The 17409-nt window shown below is 47.2% G+C and overlaps 1 gene segment (V, D, J or C); it reads left to right on the top strand.

Moving 5' to 3' along the window:
* The first annotated feature begins 5260 nt into the window (after positions 1-5260).
* On the top strand, positions 5261-10400 carry LOC128899270 (T cell receptor alpha variable 1-1-like). The segment is given in 3 exon segments: positions 5261-5309; positions 5630-5977; positions 10267-10400. Coding segments are annotated over 3 exon segments (531 nt in total).
* The last annotated feature ends 7009 nt before the right edge of the window (positions 10401-17409 follow it).

Here is a 17409-nt window from a genome sequence, read left to right as displayed (position 1 = left end):
CGCACTCCCAGAAATTGGATTTGCCTGGCAGCTCCTTTCACCTTGTCTCATGAAGGGACTTGACTGAGCCTGAGCCTGAGCCCGAGCCCGCCCATCGGGAACCGTTGCCCCGCCCTGCCGTGCGAGCCGACGCTGAGGGCCGGCCCCACGGGCCGACCCGACCCGGACCGCTCCCTATCGTCTGAAGGAGCCGACCGAGTCCTGTGTGGGGAACCTACTTCCCAAATAAGCCCAGGTTCCTTTTCCCCTCTCCACTGCTGCAGAGACAGGAGACAGCCACCCAGCGCCGCCGTCCATGTTGCCTAGGAACCAGTCCAGCGACAGTAGTCTGCCGGACCCCAACCTTGCCACAAACAACAGCTACAGAGTATCTCCCACGTGCTGTCCATCCACTAACTCTCAGTTCAAAGTATCTGCGTCTAGCAGAGTAATCTCTGGCGCACAGAAACATTGTAATAGGGCTGTATCTAGCCAGAAGCCGCCCTCTCCCCGTCGATTCGCCATCTAGTGGCTAAGCGGCGGAACTGCACCCTTTGTTCTAGAACTATAGTTACAGTTCTGTAGAGAGTTCAATCGAGTTCTAATTACCATACTAAGCCACTTATGGAATGTATCTCACCAACGTGTACTAGAACATGTATATAAATTAGTGGTTCATTGGTTATTAATAATTTTGATAAGAAAATAATATTTTTATAATTCCTATTTCATATTAATAACTTCAATAACCTCTTCTTCACAATGCTGTTCCACAGCTGCAGATTCAGCTGAGAGGTCAGGACTAGTTGACAGCTTTAATTTGCCTCCATCCATTTCTACAGTTGCTATTCCAGAAGCCCATTTGTATCCCTCAGGATCTTTGACCTGCCCTTCTCTCAGAAAGCCACTTCCCAGCATGCAAGGTGCATCTGGACCTGTTGCAATGCTTTGTTTCTTCCACTCATTCCCAGTTAGTCTTATTTCAGCTTGCAACAGAGGCAGCTAATGAGGCCCATGACTAATTTCTGGAAGGGCTATGGACTCTGCCCCTTGACAATTTGATGGCATTAGGCCCCACTGAGCACCTGTGTCAACCAAGGCCCTATACTTCTGGACACCTCATGGACACTTTCCAATAGACTCTGTTATCTCCACTCCTCCTCTGGCAGGAGGTAGGACACCTCTAATTCTGAGCATTGCATCTACAGTTGGCACAGGCTTTAGTGTTATTGTCAGAACCATAGCTGAGCAACCTGAACCATTGTGGGAAACTGAGGCAGATTCCTTTGTGGTAGTGTTGCCTCTGGGTTTGCCACTCTGCAGTTCCTGCCCTCTCCTCAAAAGCTCAGACGTGGGTTGCCCATCCCACTTGTTCATGATCTCAGCAGATTGCTCACAGAGGGTTATCCAAGGAGATAGTGCTAGGACTCTTACCCCTTATAGATAAAGGCAGCCCATCAGGACCCAGCAGGTTGGGTGAAGTAAAAGTTGCCCCATGATCGAAGAAACCATTGTCACCATCCCCTGAGCAATTGTTGATGGTATGGGTTCTCCTGTTCCTCTCAGTGTACTCCCCTGCCACTCAGGGAACTGAGCAGAACACCACTTGAGGGGAGGGGAGGGGAGAGGAGGGGAGGGGAGGGGAGGGGGGAGGGAGGGGGAGGTTTGGAGAGGTTCAGAGAGGAGAGGTTCAGAGAGGTTCGGAGAGGTTCGGAGCGGTTTGGAGAGGAGAGGTTCGGAGAGGAGAGGAGAGGTTCGGAGAGGAGAGGTTCGGAGAGGAGAGGTTCGGAGAGGAGAGGAGAGGAGAGGTTCGGAGAGGAGAGGAGAGGTTCGGAGAGGAGAGGAGAGGAGAGGAGAGGAGAGGAGAGGAGAGGAGAAAAGAGGAGAGGAGAGGAGAGGAGAGGTTTGGAGAGGAGAGGAGAGGAGAGGAGAGGAGAGGAGAGGAGAGGAGAGGAGAGGAGAGGAGAGGAGAGGAGAGGAGAGGAGAGGAGAGGAGAGGAGAGGAGAGGAGAGGAGAGGAGAGGAGAGGAGAGGAGAGGAGAGGAGAGGAGAGGAGAGGAGAGGAGAGGAGAGGAGAGGAGAGGAGAGGAGAGGAGAGGAGAGGAGAGGTTTGGAGAGGAGAGGTTTGGAGAGGAGAGGAGAGGTTTGGAGAGGAGAGGAGAGGTTTGGAGAGGAGAGGTTTGGAGAGGAGAGGAGAGGTTTGGAGAGGAGAGGTTTGGAGAGGAGAGGTTTGGAGAGGAGAGGAGAGGAGAGGAGAGGAGAGGAGAGGAGAGGTTCGGAGAGGAGAGGAGAGGTTCGGAGAGGAGAGGTTCGGAGAGGAGAGGTTCGGAGAGGAGAGGAGAGGAGAGGAGAGGAGAGGAGAGGAGAGGAGAGGAGAGGAGAGGAGAGGAGAGGAGAGGAGAGGAGAGGAGAGGAGAGGAGAGGAGTGCTGTGATAGAGACCTTGACTGATATCAATTCTTGTGGATAGAGAGGGAAACCCTGCAGTGCCTGAGGGGACTGAGTGGCAAAGTGGGTGGGGAGTGCTGACAGGGTTAGACACTCTGCAGGAGCTAGGCAAGGACAAACCAGACAAAGGCTTCTGACTACTGAGAGAGGTGGCAAAAGGCAGGCATGCAGAGGACAATATGTCAGAGAGGTTGGTCCTTTTTATTCCTCCCCTGGGAGCAGCAGAAGCTGTTGGCTGCAGGAGCAACATGTGTCACTAGCGGAGGAGACCACAGCACAGGCGCTGCAGGTGTGCTGAGCAGCAGCTTTTTCTCCTCCCCATGGCAGTGGCTGTGCCCCTGGCAGAGTCATTTCCGGCAGCTCTGCTCTCGTGGGGCTCTGGCTGGGACCTGTGGCCTTTGGAGTCTCTCTCACACATGCAGCAGGATGGGTCTCAGCATGCGCCTCGCCTATCTCCTCCTGGCTGCCTTCCTGAGGCAACCACAGGGTAAGCACTGCCTTGCACTGCAAGCATGGTTCCTCTTCTGCCCAGGGCACCCTCATCCCCTCAGCAGACCTCTGCAGGAGCTGCTCTGCACTTATGGGCCAGGCTTGGGAACCCTCAGCTCACACAGGTGGTTTTGCAGCTGCTTTCTCAAGGTGCTGGTCCTGATGGAACAGGAGAGCTCAGATGCAGAAGCAGCAGCTCCTCTCCTGACCATCTCAGCCCTCTTGCCTTCCTGTCCTCTTGCCAAGTGTCCACCTCTGTCAGCCCTCCTCTGCTGCTCTGTCTGGGCCCAGCAATTCACTCTGGGCAGCAGTGTGCCCAGGCAGCCAGGAGGACCAATGGCATCCTGGACTGCATTAGGAACAGTGTGGCCAGCAGGAGCAGGGAGGTCATTCTGCCCCTGTACACTGCACTGGTTAGGCCGCACCTCGAGTACTGTGTCCAGTTCTGGGCTCCTCAGTTTAGGAAGGATGCTACTTGCTGGAGGATGTCCAGAGAAGGGCAACAAAGTTGGTGAGGGGCTTGGAACACAAGCCCTATGAGGAGAGACTGAGGGAGCTGGGGTGCTTAGCCTGGAGAAGAGGAGACTCAGGGGTGACCTTATTGCTGTCTACAACTACCTGAAGGGGGGTTGTAGTCAGGCAGAGGTTGGTCTCTTCTCCCAGGCAACCAGTACAAGAACAAGAGGACACAGTCTCAGGCTGCACCAGGGGAGGTTTAGGCTGGAGGTTAGAAGGAAGTTTTACACAGAGAGAGTGATTGCCCATTGGAATGGGCTGCCCGGGGAGGTGGTGAGGTTGCCATCGCTGGGGGTGTTCAGGAGGAGACTTGACAGGATGCTTGGTTGCATGGTTTAGTTGATTAGGTGGTGTTGGATGATAGGTTGGACACGATGATCTTGAAGGCCTCTTCCAACCTGGTGTATTCTATTCTATTCTATTCTATTCTATTCTATTCTATTCTATTCTATTCTATTCTATTCTATTCTATTCTAAACTCCTGCAAACACTTGATGCCCTCTTCAGTAGTGGAGCATGTCTGAGGGCTCCATGGTAAATCATGCCTAGATGGATACTGCAGTAGCACAGCCAACAAAAGGCATGTCCACAGGGTTGCCTTACCAGTCGGACTCCCTATGGACTTACCAATTCCACTGTCTCTAGCAAGATATCTCAACTGTTTATGAGCTTTATTGCTGACTTCTAAAGCAGCTGCACCTGTGTCACACCACCCTCCAAACCAACTCATTACTGTTTCACTTTCTCCTCTGAGATCATCCTTTCTTACATGCCTAATGTCTTTCCTGGGCATGTCAGCCATCTGCATATCATCACCATCTGAATCATCATCACTGTTGTGCTGGCAATACTGCCTTATACAAATTCAGCTTTTCCCACCCCATAGGTAGCTGCATGGAACTTGCCTGCTTCTCCCTCCATGCCTCCCATGATTTGTGCTTCTACCTCACTCACACAGTCAAATAGGTCACAGGGAGAGGCAGAAGCAACACACCAAGTTGATGAGAGTAACCTATATATTGTTAAAATTGTGTGTACAGTCTCAAACATTATTTAGTTTCTACTGGAAGTCTCTGGAAAATTCCTATTTCCAATCAGTGTCTAAGCTAAGTACTAGCCTTGAACTGTGACAGGGAAGGGAAGGGAAGGGAAGGGAAGGGAAGGGAAGGGAAGGGAAGGGAAGGGAAGGGAAGGGAAGGGAAGGGAAGGGAAGGGAAGGGAAGGGAAGGGAAGGGAAGGGAAGGGAAGGGAAGGGAAGGGAAGGGAAGGGGAGGGGAGGGGAGGGGAGGGGAGGGGAGGGGAGGGGAGGTTTAGAGAGGAGAGGAGAGGAGAGGAGAGGAGATACAAGATGAGTGCTGTGACAGAGACCTTGACTGAGATCAATTCTTGTGGATAGAGGGGGAAACCCTGCAGTGCCTGAGGGGACTGAGTGGCAAATTGGGTGAAGAGTGCTGAGAATAGCATAGGGTTAGACACACTGCAGGAGCAAGGACAAGACAAACCAGACAAAGGCTTCTTACTACTGAGAGAGGTGGCAAAAGGCAGGCATGCAGAGGACAATATGTCAGAGAGGTTGGTCACCTCTCCCCCTTTTATTCCTCCCCAGGGAGCAGCAGAAGCTGTTGGCTGCAGGAGCAACATGTGTCACTGCTGGAGGAGACCACAGCACAGGCGCTGCAGGTGTGCTGAGCAGCAGCTTTTTCTCCTCCCTATGGCAGTGGCTGTGCCCCTGGCAGAGTCATTTCCGGCAGCTCTGCTCTCGTGGGGCTCTGGCTGGGACCTGTGGCCTTTGGAGTCTCTCTCACACACGCAGCAGGATGGGTCTCAGCATGCGCCTCGCCTATCTCCTCCTGGCTGCCTTCCTGAGGCAACCACAGGGTAAGCACTGCCTTGCACTGCAAGCATGGTTCCTCTTCTGCCCAGGGCACCCTCATCCCCTCAGCAGACCTCTGCAGGCTTGCCCTGGCTGAGTGAAAACTTTCTCTCCAGGTCTACCCCTGTGAGGTACTATAATAAGGGGCATTTCCTTGTCCCTCTCTGTCTGGGCGCAGTGTTTCACTCTGGGCCACAGAAGGGACAGGAGGGAAGAGCTGGGTGAAAGCTCAGCTCTCTCTGAGGTACCTCTGAGGGAGGGAATCTGCATTCTTGTGCTGAGGAAACCTTCTCCTCCACAGTCTCTGACCTTTGCTCTCTTCCAGGCACCATGGGGCAGGTCACTGTCACCCAGCAAGGACAAGTCACAGTGAAGCAGAAAGAAACCTTCCGCACCATCTGCACTTACCAGGCACCTAACTTTGATGCATTGTCGTGGTACCAGCAGAAGAAAGGCCAAGCTCCCCAGCTGCTCTCGTACCAGGCAGCAGCTGGCCCCAAGCACAGCGGCCATCTGACCACGCTGCTGAACACCACGGGGAAATACAGCCTGCTGCAGCTGGAGGAAGTGGAGGTCTCTGACAGTGCCTTGTACCTCTGTGCTGTGAGAGACACCCTGGTGCAGGAGCTTGCTTGGCTGTGCAAGAAGCTGTGTGAGGGGCAGGAGAGCCCTGGTGTGTGGCCTGGCTAACTCCTCTCAGCATCAACCTGTGAGAGCCCTCAGTCATTCAGAGAAGGATAAGAAACTCAGTCAGTTTCTCATATTATGCTTTTATTACAGCACTGGGCACAGGAGGATCCTTCCCAAAGCCTCTGTGTCTCCAGAGGGTTCATTGCAGGCTTCTATGCAGAAAGTTCTCTACCTCAAATGTCCAGGTGCTTCCCATCAATACCAAGGTTATCTATCTAAGAACAACAGAAGTATCTTACAGAAGGTCCTGGTGCCTCCTCTCTATGCAAAGCTTATCTATCGAATCCTGCCCTCCTTAAGGGCCATCCACCCCCCTCCTGCATTCCAGCTAACAATGACAAGGGGAGTTGCTTATCAACTGTTTGGGTATAGAGGACGTGTGGGAGTCCTGCCCTTGCTGTCCTTGTCTGTCGGGAAGAGAAGTCCATCGACGAGGGGGGTGAGGGAAAGACTCGCAGCAATCAATATGATTGATAAGCAAGCTTCAACTTTATTGTTAGAAAGCACGGCTTATATAGCATTTCATCTAAATATGCACAAGTGTAATCATTTCATTGGCTATTAGTCCAGGGTTACATCATAATATTCAGCCTGGCTACAGTTAGAGTCTACGTGCAGATTCCTCTCTAATTAGCTACTTGTTTTACTTATTCTTTATCTATACTCACAGCTGCAAGCACAGCTCCAAGGTCACGACGACCCTCCATGCCCCATCCACACTTGCAGCTGCCAGCACATCCTCCAGGCTTCAAGGCCGTGGTAATCCCCTAATATCAGCGTATCTGCTCACTGCGAGCAGCAAACATTAAGATGGAGTACGGCCTACACACTTTGTTCAAGCAGCTGTTCCATAGAACTATGCCCCTGCGATTCAAGCCATTCCTCAACAATTCCCCCGTTTTTCTTTTGTACAAATAAGGCCTTGGAGGTTATCCTTTGTCACTTTGCGTGATACAATTATACACAAGTTTAACAATATTCAAAATTAATACAATGATACCTAAAAACCTAAAAGCTTCTTTTGTCAATCAGGCTCTAGGCCTACACTGCCAGATTGCTCACACTACTCTTTGCTGGCATTTGGTCATAAGAGTTGTTCTCATCTTATACAAGATATTACTTGCATATACAAAAGCAAACAAATTAAAACTAAGCTATATAGCAAAAACAAAAGTTCCATAACACAGCATGTCTAACAGACTGATACAAGGCACAAAGCTTAAGTTAAACTAGTTACAATGTTCTAACAGAACTAGCATAATACATGGTAAAAGATAACAAACATTGTAAAGAAGAACTTAGATCTTAACAGTTCCGATCTTTACATTTCACTCCTCTTGTAGACAGAGAAGACTTGATTATGCCTGAACAGCTTGCACACAGACATTAAGACACAAATGCAATCCTTAGCACTATCTTTTACAATCTGCTTTAGGGGTATGTTGCATTCTTATTTTCTCTAGGATGGTCAAGAATCATCAATTGTTTAATGGTAGCAAGATTTCTTTAATCTGTAAAGGTAGATCTGGCCAGGCTCTAGCTTCACAGGCAGAAATCTGCAGGCAAACAGCAAGACCAAAAAGCTTCATTGCTTTGCCCAATATAAAATTACACAAAATAACGTGTTTTTGCTCATCCTAGTAATTCCAATCTCTTAACATCCATGCAACAGTTAAGCAGTCATGACACTCAGAAGTTAGATGCTTTCTGTTGACATCTTGGGTCATCGTGACAGTCGTTGAGGTCAGTGCTAAGCAGGTTTGCTGGTTGTCATTTCATGACAGTTGTGCTGTGTGTCTTGTGGTGAGAGGGTTACAGCACTTCTAGGGTTGATGTTTCTAGGGTTACAGCATCTCTAGGGTTACCATGAGCTATTTTTTTTTCTGCTATGGGGGGATTCTCTCTATTCCCCCCCCTTTTTTTTTTTTTTTTTTTTGTTTTGATTTTGTTTTGGTTCAATTTTTGTTTGGCGAAATGTAAAGATGAAACTTTACCTCCTAGGATGTCTGCATTCAGAGGCACACTTAGTTAACAAAAGAGAAAAGACAAAGTTATCAAACAACCATAATATTCAGTCCTAATTCACATGGTGCCATGGTACATTCTTCTGAATGATGTTTATGATCCCAGATGATTGATGTTCAGCTTCATGGGCAATGCTGTGTCCTCATGGTCTTGATTCCTCTGCCGTTGTTTATTGCGATGATCGCAGGTAGCAGGAAAGAAGGCTTGAGGCGACCTACTTGTCATTTGTTTTTTAAAAATTTATTTCTTGTCTACTTTCCTAATTATTATTTGTATTTTGTCATTGTAATTTTTAATCTGTATTTTAATTTGTTATACTAATCACCTTTTTATTTTTAACTTTAATGTATTTTTTTTTTAACCTAGTATTGAATCTTTTATTTTGCTCTTATATTTTTCAATTTTTTTTTTTGCATGTTTAGTTCATTTAATCTATTTTCTATTCTTATTTTTTATTTTTGCCTTTTTATTATATTTGTAACCTGCTTTTCTATTCATTCCTTTTATTATTATTGTGCATTTTAACTTCCTTGATGTCTTCTTTTTTTTTTTTTAATAGAGTTTTTCTTTTAATCTAGTAGTCTTGATAATCCTTATTTTTTATTTATTACTAGCAATTCTTACATTCTTAACAGCTATTTTGTCAGCAATCCTTATGATTTTTTAGTTTGTCTTATTTTGTTTTTAATATTCTTATTTTATTGTTGCTCTTGTTTATTATTCTGATATTCAGTACTTTATTCTGTTATTTATTACTCTATTTTTTGTATCCAGAGTTTTTGTACCTGTTATTTTTTGTGTGTTTAAACTTTTTCTTTGCACTTGTCACCTTTTTGTTTACCATTTTAAAAATTTTTTGTTCTTTGCACTTGTTACCTTTTTTTGTTCACACCTTTTTTTTTTTTTTTTTGTAGTCTATGTCTAAGAAAGAAATCTAAAAACTTTACATTAGCTAAAGAATACCTTAGAAAATGAATACCTATTCACTACAAACCTTAACATTATTACAATATTACATGGAGCTCCTTTGAAATGCCTAGGCAAACACAAAAAACAAAGACAAGAAGGTTCGAACCAAAAGAAAATCTCACAAGGTGAACTCATCACTAAGTACTCACACCTCAGTACAACCACTATGCATTAATTACCCACAAATACTAAATGCGTACTGTTCATCATTCTTATTACAAAACTTAACAAAACTCTAAATAGCAAATCTCTGAAAGACATTACAACCAGAAATGAGAAAACTAGCACTGTTGCTTTAAATCAAAGCAGAGTTGTGGCTAAAGCCACTGGGAAAGGGGGGTCGCTGGTGCGAGCCTCTGTGGGGGAAAGGGTGGGGGCCAGGCAAGCGGCCGCCGCTGGGCTGCTGCTGCTGTCAGTGCTGCCGGTATCAGTGGTGCGTCAGTCGGTACTGCCTTGGTCGGAGCCGTCGGCATCCGCGGGGGTCGGCAGGGCTGGCGGGCGGGGTGCGGTGGTAAGAATGCCGTCACCGCGAGCCCCCAAGCACTCCGCTGTTTCTCAGAGAGGCCGTTAAGCAAAGTCGGCGCTGTTTGAATTCCTCGCTGTCGGTGTTGTGGTCCTCCGAGAGCTGCCTTTTCTCGGCTTTTTCCCCGCTGGGTGCAGACGGCAGTGATAGCTAGCAAAACACGATGTGGCCGCCGCAAGATGTATCGGGGGCGGCCCCGGTCGATCGGTCGATATTTTTCAAACACATCGTCCGGCTGCAACTCAGATAGAACTGGGGCTCTTTCTTGTCCTGACAAAGTTGCTGCAACTGCAGCAGCCATTCGCTGTTCTAGCTTATATTTTTTAATACAGTTTATGCATTCTCTCCACGGCTTTTGCAGATTGATAGTGACCCAGTCCCACAGTCTGTTTCCATAGTCTCTCCAACAAATTTCATCAAAATAACTAAGCCCAATAACTATCTTAGACGATACGTCTGCCTTTTGTTTTTCTAAAAAACAATGAAGCAATGAGAACTCTACCTCTTTTTCCATAATCAGCAGTATTCGTCCTTCCACGCTGGTGTCCTTAAAGCTCTTCTGTGTCACAGACTTCCCTAATTGTTCTAAATAAAGCAAGCCTCGTTTCTCAAGGAAATATTAAAAGGGCTACTTCGCTCTCCATACCCCCGGGGGATTTCCTTCCTAATTATTTCCTTAAGTGCAGCCTTGAACCTGAGCCGGTAGCCCTTACCCGGATGGCGAGCAGAATTCCTCCTAGTGAATTCTTGCCCAGGCACGGTACGAACCCCCTACGCCAGCGTCGGGTTCATACTTTTGCCCGTCGATCGCTGCACAGACCTGGGAATACCCAATCGACGCACTCCGGCCTCACCCGTTCCTCCTTCCTCCAGCAGCCGTAGACCCTGAGCCTGCTGAAGCAGCCATCGGATACTCTTCCGTTCCTATAAAGCCTTCATGTCCCTGTGTTCGGGCGCCAGATGTCGGGAAGAGAAGTCCATCGGCGAGGGGGGTGAGGGAAAGACTCGCAGCAATCAATATGATTGATAAGCAAGCTTCAACTTTATTGTTAGAAAGCACGGCTTATATAGCATTTCATCTAAATATGCACAAGTGTAATCATTTCATTGGCTATTAGTCCAGGGTTACATCATAATATTCAGCCTGGCTACAGTTAGAGTCTACGTGCAGATTCCTCTCTAATTAGCTACTTGTTTTACTTATTCTTTATCTATACTCACAGCTGCAAGCACAGCTCCAAGGTCACGACGACCCTCCATGCCCCATCCACACTTGCAGCTGCCAGCACATCCTCCAGGCTTCAAGGCCGTGGTAATCCCCTAATATCAGCGTATCTGCTCACTGCGAGCAGCAAACATTAAGATGGAGTACGGCCTACACACTTTGTTCAAGCAGCTGTTCCATAGAACTATGCCCCTGCGATTCAAGCCATTCCTCAACAATTCCCCCGTTTTTCTTTTGTACAAATAAGGCCTTGGAGGTTATCCTTTGTCACTTTGCGTGATACAATTATACACAAGTTTAACAATATTCAAAATTAATACAATGATACCTAAAAACCTAAAAGCTTCTTTTGTCAATCAGGCTCTAGGCCTACACTGCCAGATTGCTCACACTACTCTTTGCTGGCATTTGGTCATAAGAGTTGTTCTCATCTTATACAAGATATTACTTGCATATACAAAAGCAAACAAATTAAAACTAAGCTATATAGCAAAAACAAAAGTTCCATAACACAGCATGTCTAACAGACTGATACAAGGCACAAAGCTTAAGTTAAACTAGTTACAATGTTCTAACAGAACTAGCATAATACATGGTAAAAGATAACAAACATTGTAAAGAAGAACTTAGATCTTAACAGTTCCGATCTTTACATTTCACTCCTCTTGTAGACAGAGAAGACTTGATTATGCCTGAACAGCTTGCACACAGACATTAAGACACAAATGCAATCCTTAGCACTATCTTTTACAATCTGCTTTAGGGGTATGTTGCATTCTTATTTTCTCTAGGATGGTCAAGAATCATCAATTGTTTAATGGTAGCAAGATTTCTTTAATCTGTAAAGGTAGATCTGGCCAGGCTCTAGCTTCACAGGCAGAAATCTGCAGGCAAACAGCAAGACCAAAAAGCTTCATTGCTTTGCCCAATATAAAATTACACAAAATAACGTGTTTTTGCTCATCCTAGTAATTCCAATCTCTTAACATCCATGCAACAGTTAAGCAGTCATGACACTCAGAAGTTAGATGCTTTCTGTTGACATCTTGGGTCATCGTGACAGTCGTTGAGGTCAGTGCTAAGCAGGTTTGCTGGTTGTCATTTCATGACAGTTGTGCTGTGTGTCTTGTGGTGAGAGGGTTACAGCACTTCTAGGGTTGATGTTTCTAGGGTTACAGCATCTCTAGGGTTACCATGAGCTATTTTTTTTTCTGCTATGGGGGGATTCTCTCTATTCCCCCCCCTTTTTTTTTTTTTTTTTTTGTTTTGATTTTGTTTTGGTTCAATTTTTGTTTGGCGAAATGTAAAGATGAAACTTTACCTCCTAGGATGTCTGCATTCAGAGGCACACTTAGTTAACAAAAGAGAAAAGACAAAGTTATCAAACAACCATAATATTCAGTCCTAATTCACATGGTGCCATGGTACATTCTTCTGAATGATGTTTATGATCCCAGATGATTGATGTTCAGCTTCATGGGCAATGCTGTGTCCTCATGGTCTTGATTCCTCTGCCGTTGTTTATTGCGATGATCGCAGGTAGCAGGAAAGAAGGCTTGAGGCGACCTACTTGTCATTTGTTTTTTAAAAATTTATTTCTTGTCTACTTTCCTAATTATTATTTGTATTTTGTCATTGTAATTTTTAATCTGTATTTTAATTTGTTATACTAATCACCTTTTTATTTTTAACTTTAATGTATTTTTTTTTTAACCTAGTATTGAATCTTTTATTTTGCTCTTATATTTTTCAATTTTTTTTTTGCATGTTTAGTTCATTTAATCTATTTTCTATTCTTATTTTTTATTTTTGCCTTTTTATTATATTTGTAACCTGCTTTTCTATTCATTCCTTTTATTATTATTGTGCATTTTAACTTCCTTGATGTCTTCTTTTTTTTTTTTTAATAGAGTTTTTCTTTTAATCTAGTAGTCTTGATAATCCTTATTTTTTATTTATTACTAGCAATTCTTACATTCTTAACAGCTATTTTGTCAGCAATCCTTATGATTTTTTAGTTTGTCTTATTTTGTTTTTAATATTCTTATTTTATTGTTGCTCTTGTTTATTATTCTGATATTCAGTACTTTATTCTGTTATTTATTACTCTATTTTTTGTATCCAGAGTTTTTGTACCTGTTATTTTTTGTGTGTTTAAACTTTTTCTTTGCACTTGTCACCTTTTTGTTTACCATTTTAAAAATTTTTTGTTCTTTGCACTTGTTACCTTTTTTTGTTCACACCTTTTTTTTTTTTTTTTTGTAGTCTATGTCTAAGAAAGAAATCTAAAAACTTTACATTAGCTAAAGAATACCTTAGAAAATGAATACCTATTCACTACAAACCTGTTTGGGTATAGAGGACGTGTGGGAGTCCTGCCCTTGCTGTCCTTGTCTGTCGGGAAGAGAAGTCCATCGACGAGGGGGGTGAGGGAAAGACTCGCAGCAATCAATATGATTGATAAGCAAGCTTCAACTTTATTGTTAGAAAGCACGGCTTATATAGCATTTCATCTAAATATGCACAAGTGTAATCATTTCATTGGCTATTAGTCCAGGGTTACATCATAATATTCAGCCTGGCTACAGTTAGAGTCTACGTGCAGATTCCTCTCTAATTAGCTACTTGTTTTACTTATTCTTTATCTATACTCACAGCTGCAAGCACAGCTCCAAGGTCACGACGACCCTCCATGCCCCATCCACACTTGCAGCTGCCAGCACATCCTCCAGGCTTCAAGGCCGTGGTAATCCCCTAATATCAGCGTATCTGCTCACTGCGAGCAGCAAACATTAAGATGGAGTATGGCCTACACACTTTGTTCAAGCAGCTGTTCCATAGAACTATGCCCCTGCGATTCAAGCCATTCCTCAACACTTGTCCTTGGGTGATGGCCATGGCCTCCATTGCAAGTACAGGTGGAGAGATGATGAGCAGAAGCTCTTGGGCTGCCTCTTTCTTCCAGCACACAGCTAGTGAAACCATGAGAAAATCTCTTTCAGGTTTGATCCCCCCTGCCTGTGCAGGAGCCAGGGATGTCTTCCTCAGCTGCAAGGGACAGTGCCTGAAAGGGCCTCACTGCTGTGTTTCCTGCTCTCTCCTTCCTCTGGGAATGATGAATTGGCCACTTGTGTCCCCACCTCATCCTCCAGCCCCCAAGCCAATGCCTTTCTTACACAGCAACCTGAGGCAATGCCACCAAAACAGGATGCAGGTAGAGGCCGAGGCTGGGCTGTGGAAAACTTGAATGGCTCAGGAGTAGTCATTTGTGAAGGTGCTGCTGATGAAGAGGAAACATCCCAGCTGATGGCATGGGCTGGGTGCTTGTTTTCCCAGTGTTGCCTTTTCATTTCCTGCCTCATGCCCTGGATGAGGCAGCTTCTGAGTGCTGGGACTCAGAGACCCCAGGAGGACCATGGCAGCAATGTGTCAGTGCCAGCAGAGGCCTCAGCTCAAGTGCTGGATGGGTGCAGTGCATGAAGTGATCTTCAGCTGGGCCACACAGTGAGGTTTCCTGTGGCTGTGTTGCCAGGAAGGGGCCCTGCACTCCTTGTCAGGTCCCCAAGGCTTCCCTGGCTCAGCATGTGCCAGGTCTTTCTTCTTCCCTCTCTCCTTCCCTTTCTTCTTCCTTCTGTTCCTCACTCCCAACCTGCTCCTGTGCTCACTTGTGGTCAGCTTGCCAGCAGCTGGCCTCTGCTGCTGCCATTCATTCTTTTCCTCCTAGCACTGGCCAGATGCCTTCTGAGTATCTCCAAGGAGGGACAATCCCAAATCTCTCTGGGCACCATGTACCAGTGCCTGCTCACCGACATCAGTTAAAGCCTTTCCTGATGATTCAGACAGAGCTCCCTGGGTTTCAGCTCTGCCCACTGCCTGTGATTCTGTCTCTGGGCACCTCTGAAAAGAGCCTGCCTCCATTTCCTTTAGACCCTGTCTGCTGGGTTTGTGTGGAAAGGTTCTGGCTGTGGGTGGGCTACAGGGGTGGCTCCTGTGAGAAGATTTTAGGACCTTTTGCCAGGTTGAAAAGAGCCTGTGGAACATCCCAGGGTTGTTGTCCAAGGCTGAGCCAATCAGTGATGGTGGTAGGGCCTCTGTGACAACCCGTTGCAGGAAGGGGAAAGTCAGTGGAGGAGATGGGGAGGAGGTGCTCCAGGCCCATGCAGAGCCCCAGGTGAGGCAGATTGTCTCCCTGCAGCCCATGGAGGTTAATGCTGGAGCCAATACCCTGTGGAGGATCCCAGGCTGGAGCAGCTGTGACCCCATGGAAAGTTGTCCTTGGAGCAGGCTCCTGTCAGGCTCCCTGTCAAGAGGACCCTCTGAAGAGGAGCCCAGGCTGGAGCAGGCTCCTGGCAGGACTTGTGAGCCTGTGGGGAACACACATTGGAGCAATTTGTTCCTGAAGGACTGAGCCCCAGGGAAGCAACTCCCGCTGGGGCAATTGGTGAAGCAGCTCATGCAGCTCAAGGGAAATACTCCCACTGGAGAAGTTCATGGAGGACCACCTGCCCACACAGTAGCAGGGGAAGAGAGTGAGAAGTCCTCTCCTTGAGGAAGAGGAAGCAGCAGTGACAAGCTGAGGTGAACTGACCCAAACTGCCTGCCCTCTGTGTCTGCTGGGGAGGGTGGTGGGAGGACATCAGAGCAAAGCAGCAGGGAAGCTGATCCCAGAGAGAAGGGAGGGATGGGGGAAGGTGTTTTGAGATTTGGGGTTGTTTCTCATTATCCTCAGTTGATTGCTAATCCATTAGATTAATTTCCCCAATTCAAGTCTGCTCTGACTGTGACAGGACTGACTGAAGGATCTCCCTGTCCTCATCTCCAGCCACCAGCCTCTCATTGTCTTTCCTCTCTCCAGTGAGGAGGGTTCTGACCTCTGGCTTGCTGGGCACCTGCCATTTCCCCTCCCTGTAGGTGTTTCTTCTCTTGATAAGATCCCACCCCAGCATCTCTTCCCTGTGCTGAGCAGTCCCAGCTCTCCCAGCTTTTCCTCTCCAAAGAGATTCTCCAGCTGAACCCTCTTCTTTCTGCCCCTTCAGTGGATTCTCTCCAGGACTTCCATAGCTCCCACATCCCTGGGGGTCTACAGCTGGAATCAGTATCCTCCAGAGCTGAGTAGTGGGGAGGAAGCATTTTTCATCAGCTGCTGGCAACATTCCTCTGGAGAGCTGTAGTCAAGAGATCTGGGTTGTCATGGCAGCAAATGGGATATGAGGTTTCTGCTGCACCAGCTTGGTGTTGTCAACAAACTTGCTGAGGCTGCCTCAGTGCCTCTGGCCATGATGGCAGCAAAGATGCAAACAAGCCTGCTCCCAGGACTGATCCCTGAGGGACTCTGCTTGTCACTGGCTTCCACCTGGACATGGAGCATTGACTGCCACCCTTTGGGTGTGGCCATCAAGGCAGCTCTGTGTCCACCCCGTGGTCCATCCATCAATCCCATATCTTACCAGCTTGGAGCCCAGGATGTGGTGCAGGGCAGTGTCGAAGGCTTGGCTCAGGACCAGGTCAATGACCTCAGTTGCTCTCCCTTTGTTTGTTGATGTTGTGAGCCTAGCACAGAAGGCCACCAGGTTTCTCAGGCAGGATCTGCCCTTGCTGCAGCTGTGTTGGTTGTATCCAATCACCTCTTTGTTATTCTTCTGCTTCAGCAGTGTCCCCAGGAGGATCTGCTCCATGATCTTACCAGGCACAGGGCTGAGGCTGCCTGGCTTCTAGTTCCCTGGCTCATCCTTCTTTCCCTTGTTGGATGTGGAGGTTATGTTTCCCCTTTTCCACTCAGTGGGGACTTCCCCAGCCTGCCACAGCTTTTGGAATACAATAGAGAGCTTCAGTGACCTCATCCCCAGTTCCCTCAGCACCTGTGGTGTATCCCCTTGGGTCCCATCGACCTGCACACTCTCAAGTTCTTTAGGAGATCTTCACTCACAAAGGGCAGTTCCCTCTTCCAGCCCCTACCATTATCTTCTGTGACTCTGGGAGTGTGGCTGGAGCCCTTGCAGTGGAGCCTGAGGTAAAGAAGTTGCTGAGGACCTCAGCCTTCTCCATGTCACTTGCCACCAGTTCTGCCCTTTCCTTTCTGAGGGGGCCCACACCTGCCTTAGTCTTCCTTTTGCCATGAATGTACCTGAAGAAACTTTAGCTGTTCCCCTTGCTCTCCCTGGATAGATTGAATTCTAAGTGAGCTTTAGCTCTTCTAACCAGGTCTCTTGCTGCTCAGGCAGCTTCCTTATATGCCCCCATCCCAGCTGTCCTTCCTTCCACTCCGTGTACAGTGTCCAGACAGGATAGGACCACACAGAGGCCAGGCTTGAATGCAGCAGAACTTTAATCAGTCAAACAGAAAAAGCAAAGTCACTGCAAGTGGAGGACAGCAGTGCAGGAGGGCCCCAAAACACACCAGAGTCTGTGGCCCTTGGCCACAATCAAGTTCCTGCACAAGATCTGCTTCCATCCTAGAGGAAGAGCAGAGAGATGGCTCCCAGCAGGCTGGATTTGTTGGGCACCTTTTTGCCAAGGGGCAGCAAAGCAAAGAAGGAAAGGGAAAGGCAAAGCCCAGCAGCTGTGCTGCAAAGACATCCAGGGAGTGCATCCTTGGGCCAGCAGCATCTTCTGAGCTCCTGGAGCTGTGTCCCTCGGGCTTCCCCAGCAGCTCTGTCAGCACAGGTACCTTCTG

Source organism: Dryobates pubescens, chromosome 42, assembly GCF_014839835.1.
Source record: "Dryobates pubescens isolate bDryPub1 chromosome 42, bDryPub1.pri, whole genome shotgun sequence".
Lineage (NCBI taxonomy): Eukaryota > Metazoa > Chordata > Aves > Piciformes > Picidae > Dryobates > Dryobates pubescens.
Note: the sequence above shows the minus strand (reverse complement) of the source record. Positions and strands in the feature narration are given on the sequence as shown.